The sequence below is a fragment of the Trichechus manatus genome, unplaced genomic scaffold (assembly GCF_000243295.1).
Source record: "Trichechus manatus latirostris isolate Lorelei unplaced genomic scaffold, TriManLat1.0 scaffold00023, whole genome shotgun sequence".
NCBI classification, from domain to species: domain Eukaryota; kingdom Metazoa; phylum Chordata; class Mammalia; order Sirenia; family Trichechidae; genus Trichechus; species Trichechus manatus.
Genome location: NW_004443959.1, coordinates 12,602,257 through 12,613,465, shown reverse-complemented (window position 1 = coordinate 12,613,465; position 11,209 = coordinate 12,602,257). Strand labels below are relative to the sequence as shown.

Genomic DNA, 11,209 nt, shown 5'->3' with positions numbered 1-11,209 from the left:
GTGTGATCCCACAAATCATCTGACCATTCTGAGCCCGTGGTGTGAGGTCAAATTACGGGGCTTCTTTAAGTTACCTTGAAGACTTCAACCCATCCAAAAATTATTTGAGTTTGTGTCAAAGCATCCTTTGATAAAAATGGAAAATATACTTTTTTTGACTAAGTTACTTATAGTCATTAACTGTTCTGGAAAGAGGCACAATTTCTTCTTGCTTCTGCCCCTTTTCTCTGCCCTGAGTGTTGATTTTCCAAACTCACTCCTAGTCCATATTCCACCTGGCTCAGGTACCACGAGGCCTTCAGTAATTCCCCTCATATCCTTGAGTTCTTATTGTCTAGGGCTTCCTCCCTATTACCTTTATGTCACTCATGTTACTTTTTTTCATGTATCATTATGTCTTATCTCCACTATGAGTTTTCAATATCATGAAGTCTCTTCCTTCTGGATCACACTTATCTTTTGTCTTGCAGACTTCCCTGAGCGGATTTCAGCAAGTGATTTGTTCTAAGTAAATATTTGCTTAATGTTATCCAGTGAGCTCTGACTGACAAAACTTGAGAAGGTGATGTAAATTAAAACTATCTATACATGTGGGTGTGTGCGTAAAAGATAAGTGTGATATATGTATATATATAGAAGTCCCTGGGTAGCACAGATGGTTAAGCACTTGACTACTAGCTGAAAGGTTGGCGGTTCAAACCCACCCAGAGACACCTCTGAAGACAGGCCTAGTGATCTGCTTCTGAAAGGTCACAGCCTTGAAAACCCTGTGGAGTAATTCAACTCTGCACATATGGGGTTGCCATGAGTAGAATCGACTCAGCGGCAACTAACAATAATATACTTACATACATACACACATATACATATATATATAACCCTTTGCTGTTGAGTCCATTCCAACTTATAGCGGCCGTATAGGACAGAGTAGAGCTGCCCCATAGGATTTCCAAGGAGAGGCTGGAAGATGGTAGTCATGGACAGAGTTCGTTTTGAAATGTAGATCTGTGTGATCACAAATCTCAGCATTTGTTCTGCCCACTGTGTTGCCTCCACACCCTGCTGTCCAATGAGGAGAGATGTTAGGATACTTCTTCCTTCTGTTTTGCTACCCACTTCCTTTTCCTCTGTGTGAAATGTAACCTCTCCTGTAAACTCAAGACTCACTTCATCATTTAGCTTTTTCTGACTACGCTAGTCCATGCTTGTTCTTGTCATTTCCAGGTATCTTTAGCACTTATTTGACACATAATCACATACTCCTTTGTATTATCGCTGACATTTTATTTACTAAAACGTTTTCCTGAATTGCATCTGAAGATCTGAAGGTGGGAACTGTGTCTCAGACATCTTTGAGTACCCCTCAAGATCCTAGTGACTTTTTGTGTATGTTGCAGGTCGATGGTTGAAGTTTTGTTTTGCTTTCTTTTTCCATTTGTTGTAAGTTTGTTGTTATGTATACAGCCCTCCGCTGTAAGGTATGAAGTTGGATGAGACAGGTCCTGTTTTTCAAAGCCTCACAAACTAGTAGGGATTACAGATGTCTATTGTTATTCAAATCTGTTCAGTTTCTCAGTTTGGAGAGGGAGTTTAGACAGTGACGGTTACCCAGTTATCTAAATCAATTTGGATCTTGAATTTTGGAAAGAGAGTAGTGAGCATTCAGATAGTCAGGTATTTATCTGAAATATTATCTCAATCTCAGTATGTCCTGAGTTTTGGAGGCATAATTTGAGATGCAAGGAATATCAGTATAATAAAACACATCCAATATAATAAAACACATTCATAATTATTGCAGTTACAAAATACGTGACATAGGCTTAAATCAATTGCCAATGGCTTCCAAGTAAGAATCAATATTCCTAGATGCAAGGATTTGTTTATTCAATTAACAAACAATTATTAGGAGCCCAGCATGGGCCAGATGCTGAGCTACGAACTGGAGAAATGTATCTTACCTGTCTTCCCATTGCTTACTTGCTGATTGGTTCAGGAGACAGATAATTCACCAAACAGTTGTAATGAAGTGTAATAAAAATAGCAATAGAAAAATACATGGTGTTGCGGGAAAACTGGCCGTTCCTGAGTTATATGTGGTCAGAGAATATTTGGGGAGGAAGAAGTGAGGATTGTTTCAATAAATATTTATTGAGTATCTGCTATATGCCAGGCACTGTTTGATGCACTTGGCCCACATAAGTGAACAAATATGCCACAGATCCTTGCCTTTCTGAAGTTTACATTCTAGCAAATCTGCCAAGGCTTAGGAAGAAGGTAGTATTTCAGCTGTTTCTGGTAGGTCAGGTAAAATTTGGGTGGCATAGATGGAAGCCAGTTGTAGAAAGATGTGTTTCATATGCAGGGGCATCGAAAGGGCAGAGGCAGAGAGGAATGACGGGGAAGAGCTTCACTGACTAATTTCCCTGCAATGTTTCCACAACAGAAACTGGAGAAGAACTCAATCTAATCAACTACTATTTTAATAAAAACATCTCTCCCACAGTTTCTGAGGTTTTGCTCATCTGGACTGGGTGCATGGCTTGTAGGAGGTGTCTTACTACATGCACATTGGAGAGAGGGAGGAAAAGATGGGGATGGGGTGGGTTGTTTGTCACTTTGAGGATAGATGTGAAAGTTACCATCAAAATGGTAAAAGAAATGACCACTAGACCCAAGTTAGAGATCTCTGCTGAAACTTGTCAGAGGGATCAAACGAGTTGTCTCTGACATCCTGAGCTCAGGCAACAAAGAAGTTGACCACGTCTTTGGGCCCCAGCTACAGCCAAAAGAATGTGCTCCCTGCCTTTGGTTCTAGGTGAAGGCCACGAGTGGGAAAGTGTGACCTTCTGTGCTTCTCTCCTTTCAGACTGTGCTGCAATGACCACAGCAAGGTACCGGCCCACATGGGACCTGGCCCTCGACCCACTGGTGTCTTGCAAACTCTGTCTCGGGGAGTATCCGGTGGAGCAGATGACAACAATAGCCCAGTGCCAATGCATCTTCTGTACTCTGGTTGGTCTTTTCAGATGAAATATATGTTTGAAATAATTTCAGGATGAGCTTTTTGGTTTTGATTTTAGAGACGCCGAGCAAACCTTTGGCCTAACTTTTGTTGAATGGCAGAGTCTTCTTTATTGAGGTTTTAACGCAGTTATTAAAGGAATTCTTCTCTAAGTCCTTCAGACTCCTGAAGTGGAAGGTTTCCATTACAGTTGTTTGGGATGCAAAAGCAATCAAAGCAGAATTTTAGAGGCTACTAACTCAATTTAACTCATGAGTGATTTTACTGTATTTTGAATCTAATACTCACATGCTTACGATTATAACTTAATTGTGCATAGCTAGAATATTCAGTTATTCATGTTACCTTTCATTGGTTTAGTGCTAATTTTGAATGTCTACACCTGGAAATCACAGTTCAATTCCCTTAAGATGTAGCTGGCATTGTATTGGGGGCCAGATGAATACTGTCAACAAATGGAAAGACTTCTGTTTATTTACATCAGATCTAACTTAACTCAAAATTTTATCCATCAGAGAAGAAAAATGAGGGTTTAGGGTTTATTTTCAGTTCATCTCGTTTAGTTTTACTTGGTTTATTCTTCCCATTCAGGGAATGCCAAGACAAAAAGAACGAAGAACTTTTTTTAAAGTATAAGAAACTAATGTTATATGTGGACATTATAGACAGTCAGCTTTTGTATTTTGAAAATGCCTACGTTTCAATCTTTCATTCACACTGTGTTTCTTAACCTTTTGCACTAGATGTGTTCCTCCTTCTTGCTCATATTTTACATACTTTATTTTATTATGTCTCATGATCTCCTTGTGACGTAGACACGGCAAATATTATTATCTTGATTTTGTTAATAAAGAGACAGAACTTTAAAAAGATCCAAGTGTGCATCTTCTGATCCTTGTTTATGCTAGATTCTAACTTTCTTAAGGGCAGAAGAATCGCTGGCTTAGCCCATGTCCACTCAAATGCCTAGCCTCATGCAGGACTCATAATAGCTAATCAATATAGGCTCACTGAATTGAATTGATGTGAATCTGTCTCAATATTTGTAGATGACATCTGAGAAATGTGCCTCATTAAAGCCCCAGAAAAATAACTTCAACCTAGAGGAAAGGAAATTGCTTTTGACAGTTTTCTGAGATGGGAAGGATGGGAGGGAGAGAGACGTTAGAAGAGGGTAGAGAGACAGACCTCCATCCAATTAACAAAATGGATTGGAATATTTTACATTTCTAGAGGGTGAGCTAGGATGGTCAAGGATGTCAAGATGGATTCAATGATTAGCTTTATGCAAAATTGCCTTCCTCTTGCCTAAAGGGAATTCTTTCAATCTCAACTAATTGTGTCGCTTCCCCTTTGCCAACTGTGCCTTTGGACATGTTTGCGGTCTTTCACGGTCATCTACAAACTGTCATGGGGGATGACCTCATGAGGCCGCAGGTTGGTATTCTTTCCCTTGAAATAATCCATTTCTCCTCCTGGCCTTTTTGGCAAAGCTTTCGTTTATTTATTTATTTCGTTTGTTTTTGTTTCTAGTTTTCTATTTCTAGAGAAATGGAGTGAAAATAAATAACTCTAATTCAGACCAAACGATTTAAGTTAATGAATGTGAAATAGGAAAATAACACTGTTTTCTCGACAAGAGGTTGCTAGAATATGGAAAGAGAGCATTTGACCGTTGTCATATTTTTTTTTCTCATAACCGTTTATTGAAAATTACAATGTTGAAAATATTTCAACTTTTGTCTGTAAATCATTGTAGTGTGAAGCAAAGGAAGCACCTGTGTGAGAGGTTGAGAATGGGGAGGGGGCAGGGTATGTGCCATGATTTCTTTGGTCATGTGTATTTCCCTTCTGTGTAAGTTTCAAGTCACCCCAAGCCTTGGACAGATGTTGGGGAGGAAGCCCAGGGCATATGGGCTAGGGAAGTTGTTACTATCCTTTACCTGGGGGAATGACACGGAAAGGTATAAAAGAGTAAAGAGAGGGGATTGTGTAAGACTGAAAAGAGATATTCTTTTAAAAATAAATAACTACTGAAGAATTATAGTTAAGTTCTGAAGTAAATTTATCTCAGAGCTGAAAGGGCTAGAGGGGAAAACATGGCCTGAGGAGGGAGGCATTCCTGGGTTGAAATGCCAGCTCTATTTCAGACCTTGTTGTTGTTAGGTCCCATCAAGTCAGCTTCGACTCATAGTGACCACATGTGACAGAGTAGAACTGCCCCGTAGGATTTTCTAGGCTGTAATCTTTATGGAGAGGAACCTTGCTGGCGTAGTGGTTAGCGCTTGGCCACTAAGCAAAAGTTTGGAGGTTCAAACCCACCAGCAGCTCCATGGGAGAAAGATGTGGCAGTCTGCTTCTGTAAAGATTACCGCCTTGGAAACCCTATGGAGCAGTTCTACCCTGGCCCGTGAGTTGGGATCAACTTGACAGCGATTTTTTTTTTTTTTTTTTAAGTCTCTATGGGAGCAGATGGACAGGTCTTTTTCCCACGGAGCTGCTGAGTGGGTTCAAACCATCTACCGTTCGGTTAAGCTAACCGTTACACCACCAGAGCTTCTTAGGAAGCTTCATTTACCCAATCTGTATAATGGAGATACAAATAGCTTACCCCACAGGTTTGTTGTTCAAATGGAAGAACATATGCAAAGTCCGTGTCACGTGGTAGGTATTCAACAGGCCTACTTCCTTCTCATTTTGCTTCTAAGTTTGGGCTTAGAACTCCAGGAGGGTTAGAAAAAAAAGGACCTTTGTGGCAGTTTTGCTCAAACATATGGCCTGAAGAAATTTCTCTTGAATGCTGCACTAAAAAAATAATTTTTAGGTTAAGTGGGTTGCTAACCACTGTTATGCCTCTTCATGTGCACCCTCCCCCACCCCCTAAAATATTCTGGATGATCAGTAACATGAAGAAAGCATTGAGAAACCCACATGTAGAGACAGACTGCTTATTTAACCTGCATTTCCCAAATTTATTTGAGCACGAAAATTTTTTGCCTACCAGTTGTTAATATACCATTGCCTTGAAACAGTTTCTCTGGATGGATTTTAATTGTTCGTTGGGTGCCCTGTGACTTCAGTGTAATGTGTGACCTTGATGAGGGCCCAGAGGGCCACTGCAGAGGTGGTGTGTGGTGGGATCTGGGTGGCAGAGCAGTGCATTGGGTGAAGAATCACAAACTGTCTTAGCACTGTGCATGTTCCCAATAGTATGCCAGGCTTTGGGGATTTGCAGATGTTGAGGCCTGTCAGATATCTCCAACAGTTCCATTTTGGCTGAGAATGAAATCGACATTTTAAAGGGCCAAATGTAAATTTGAACCTTGTATGCAGAAAGGAAGAAAAGAAACACGTAAGTATAAACAACAGTTTCTGTGCTAAAGTACTGGAAGGAGAAAAAGAGTTTTTGACACTTATGTCAAAGTAAGGCAGTCGTGATCTACCATAAAAGCCAATCCCGTTTTCATCTTCTCAACCAGTTGTACAAACCTGTGTGTACGGTGGCACAGAGATTCCATGTGGACCAGGATCTCAAATGCATAAGGCATTTTAAGCTAAGGCCATTTTGCACTTGCTGTGGACCTGTGCCTTGGGGGTAGGCATTGACGTCCTTGTCACTTCTTAGCTTTGGGGGAAGCAGTGAGCCACATAGAAAATGATACAGTGTGTGTGTGTGTGTGTGTGTGTGTGATGTCTGTATTAGTCAGGATGGGGTAGGTCATGTTACGAGAAGGAAGGAAAGAAGAGAGAGAGGGAGGGAGAGAAGGAGGAAGGAAGGAAGATGGAGGGAGGGAAGGAGGAAGGGAGGAAGGAATGAAAGAAGAGATGGAGGAAGGGAGGAAGGAAGGGAGGGAGGAAGGAAGGAAGAGAGGGAGGGAGGAAGGAAAGAGAGAGGAAGAGAGGGAGGGAGGAAGGAAGGAAAGAAAGAAGAGAGGGAGGAAGGAAGGAAGAGAGGGAGGGAGGAAGGGAGGAAGGAAAGAAAGAGAAGGAGGGAGGGAGGGAGAAAGTAAGAGAGGGAGGGAGGCAGGGAGGGAGGAAGGAAGGAAGGAAAGCAGGCAAAATCTTAGTGGTTTAGAACTTTAAAGCTTTATTTCTTGCCCATGCTACACTCCATCTCGGGTTGGAGGGGCTCTGCCTCTTCCTTGGAGGATGCCTGATGACAAAGGTTCCATATCTAAGGTGTTGCCCTCACTGTGGCAGGGCAGAGGGGACATAGCTAATCAAGCAGACTTCTCTTCAGAGGTGGCCATGCCAGTTCTGTTCATATTTTATTGGCCAAAACAAGTTACCTAGCCATACGTAACTTCAAGGAGTGGAAAAGCACAGTCATCCATGTACTCAAAGGGAGAACATTGGTGGACAGCCTGAATGACCACCACAGTGGACGTCAAGGCTGGTTGCATCACCTCCTTGTCCTGGTCAGATCACATGTGGAGCATTATGATCATTTCTTGGCCCCGCATTTTACCGAAGAATTGACAAGCTGCGTCATGCTCAGAAAGTAGTGAATAATATAGGAAGGTGAGGGGTCATGGAACAACTTATCGGTGTCTGTGCTGTTTACCAAACTGCTATTGAACACCATCTCTGTGGTAGTGGGCGTGTTGGAAGCCCAGTGATGATTAGGGAAAAAAATAACAAATGAGTAATCAGCAGCATTAACAGAAGAGTTTGATAGTCCAGTGAGAGAGACACTCAGGCAGATACTGAGATATTATTATGGGACTAAACAGAAAAGGGAGGATGGGGAAGGTTGAGGGCAGGGACCAGGGATGAGGTTCAGAATTGGCCAAAGTCAAGCTTCTAATTAAGGACACAGAGACTTTTTAGGGTGCCTGAGGGAATATTTTTGAATTGTTTTCTGAGTCTTCCTGTGCTTTTTAATCTACTTGTGAGGAAGTAGATAGGCCCCTTGGCTCTAGAGACCAGATAAAGAACATGTGGGTGGAAGTTACAAGGAGGCCTTGTAGCTTTCTGGCTGTGGATGAGGCTGCCTTATAAAGTAGTAAACTTCCTGTCATTGAAAGCATTCAAGGAGAGGAGACAGCATCCACTTTGGAGGACAATTATATGTAGGATTCATCAGATGAAGAGTGGCTTTTATAGGTTACTTAAAGGTCCTCTCCTACCCTACAGTGCTGAAATAGGTTCTGTCACAGGAAAGTTACATCCACTTCCTTCAGGGCATCAGAGACGTGGCCAGGCTTTGGAACACATCCAGATTGGGACGTGGGTGGCTGAGGAGGACTTCCTGCCCTGCAGGCTCTCTGTGAGGGACGCCCAGCACTGCCACTTGGGGAAGTGTGTTGCTTTTCTCAGCTTTAAAATGGCTTTAGTGTTTCCTCAAGTGGGTGGAAGGGCAGAATTGCAGAAAAGACCCTGATGGAAGTCTTTGATTAGTACTTTCTAGGCCGACCAAGCCTAGAGCTTCCCAGCGGCAGCCACATCCTTGGCAAGCGGTGTTGTAGTAGGAGGCTCAGTTGCCAAGGGGCAAGATCACTGTGCCAGGCTAGAGGGAGCTTCCGTTCTAATAATGTTTAAACAGCCTCTGAAAAAGGCTTTCGTCTCTGAGCTTTCAGGGTGAAGCCAAGAAGAGCCTCCCTCTCCCTCTGTAGTAGCCGCCTCCCATAGGTCTTTAGGTGTCTTCTGTCCCCAGGAAGCTTATTGACCATTCCACACACCTTTTTGGTCTCCCTGTACTTGTAGTGGAGCCTTGGTGGTGCAGTGGTTGAGAACTCGGCTGCTAACCCAAAGGTCGGCAGTCTGAGTCCACCAGCCGCTCCTTGGATACCCTTTGGGGGAGCTCTACCCTGTCCTGTAGTGTCGCTATGACTGAAAACTGACTCGACGGCAACGGGTTTGGTTTTTGTATAAATACTTGTAGTATTTAATAGCGAGACCTAGAATGTTTATGTTGTTTTATTACTGACCAGATCATTTACAGTCTTACAGCTGCCAGAATTAGAGATGGTGAGACTTGAGGCTCAAAAATATTAGGCGCTGTGGTTCCCAACTTGAGATCACAGGTCTCCAGTGATCTGGAAAGGTGAACATATCAACGTTTCTATTTGAACTTAAAAAAAAAAAAAAAGCCTTCTGAAAATTATTTAACTATGGCAAGATTAAAAAAGCCAAATAATACATATATTTTCTTTACTTTGAGCTGGGATTATATATTTTCTGATTCTAGTTATTTCTTGGTTATTAGACGTTCTTGCTAGTAGCACCCAGATAACAGGGTTTTGATAAATAAAAATGGACACACTGTTAACTTAAAAATACAGCTTTTATTAGACAAAATCTGTCCCACACAGAGTGCCTAAGGGTGACTATAATAAAAGGTTATGAATATTATGAATAGTGGGTCACTGAACATTGACGTACAAGTCTCTTTTTGAGTCTCTGCTTTCAAGTCTTTTGGGTATATACGTAGGAGTGGAATTGCTGGGTCATATGGTAGTTTTCTGAGGAACTGCCACACCGTTTTCCACAATGGCTATACCATTTTGCATTCCCATCAGCAATGGATGAAGGTTCCATTTTCCCCTCATCCTCACCAACATTTTTTATTATTATTTTTTTTTAATTTTAGCCCTCTTATTGAGAGTGACATGATATCTCATGGTGGTTTTGATTTGCATCTTTCTGATGGCTAATGATACTAAGCATCTTTTCATGTGTCTGGTGGCCATTTGAATGTCTTTGGCGAAATTACTCAGCCAGTAGGAGAAATGAAGTATTGATACATGCTATGTATGGATAGAGGGTGAAGACATTATGCTGAGCAAAATAAGCCAATCACAAAAGGACAAATATTGTATGACCTCATTTATATAAAAAGATAAGAAAAGGTAAATATGCAGAGACCAAAGTTTACCAGGGGCAGGAGGGAGGGGGAAAAGGGGAGTTAATGGTGATGGAAAAATTGCATTAAGTAAGAGTCCGGTTGCACAGCCAATTTTAATTGCTGTCAGTAAGTTGTACACCTGTAAAAAGGTGAATTGGCAAAAGTTATGTGATAGATATAACAATGACAAAAAAGAAGAAAAAGAGTAGCTGCTGAGGCTACTTACATACAACCAAACACCTCATGGGATTTGGTTCCTTGGTTTGGAGGTTTAGAGTCTCTTGGTTTCATGGGACATCACAATTAATTGGCCTAATAATACATTTAATGCTTCTGTTCTACCTCCTAGTTCAATGCATAGTGCCTGGGGTCTTAAAAGCTTGCAAACAGCCATCCAAGGCACAACAATTGTTCTCTATTCACCTGGAGCAATAGAGGAAGAAGGAGAGTCAGGAATAGGAGGATGTGGAATATGTGGTTAATTGCCTCTTTTGTCATGACACCAGAAGAACTGGATGGTGCCTGGTTACCATAACTGAACATTGTGATCAAAGATTCTGTAGAAGAATTTTGATGAAAAGGAAGAAAATGCAGAACTGAATTTCAAATTCTCACAGACTTTAGTCTTTCTAGAGCCATGGATAGTAGGTGAACCAAGGAAACTATTGCCCTGAGATAATCTTTAAAGCATAAACCAAAAATTTCCCCGAAGTCATCTTAAAACCAAACAAGAATTTAGCTTAATTAGTTAGGTTGGCCTTGAGCACTATGCTCTTTTAAGAACTATCTACAGGGATCAAAGTAACAACAGCAATTCCAATGATTAGATAGGAATCTTAGGGGGCAGTGAGTTTATGTTAATGAAGGAAGAACAACTCAGAAAAGAAGGGTGAGAATGGTAGCACAACTCGAAGAATGTAATCAATATCACTAAATTGTACATGTAGGAACTGTTGAACTGATGTATGTTTTGTTTTGTATATTCTCAACAACAACAGTAAATAACATTTTGGGGAAGAAACTATGAATAAAATAAATTCTTAGCAGTCTTAAAAAAAAAAAAAGATTGGGAATGATTGGTTAGTTGGGTTGTGTAAATTGAACACGTCTTTGGAATTTAGACCTAGGTCATTGTTTTGCCTCTAGTTCCTCCTCACTGTGTGGTTTTCAAGCAAGCTGCTTAATTTCTTTAGAGCTCTGATTTCTTCGTTGCTAAAATATGACTAACCTCATGAACAAATCAAAGGAGATGGTCTATATTATCCATCAGTAGCATGCCTGGTAATGAGTAATACAAATATCATTTCCGTTTCTTCTTATTCATTGCCAACACCATT

At 41.1% G+C, this 11,209-nt stretch overlaps 1 protein-coding gene across 1 annotated transcript in view; it reads left to right on the top strand.

Annotated features, from left to right (window-relative positions):
• The window catches only part of RNF144A (ring finger protein 144A), a 171,860-nt gene that overhangs the window by 112,102 nt on the left and 48,549 nt on the right, over positions 1–11,209 (top strand). Inside the window, exon 3 of the mRNA XM_023728229.1 lies at positions 2,870–3,015. Within this exon, the coding sequence (XP_023583997.1) occupies positions 2,870–3,015 (146 nt within the window). The remainder of the gene's footprint in view (positions 1–2,869; positions 3,016–11,209) is intronic.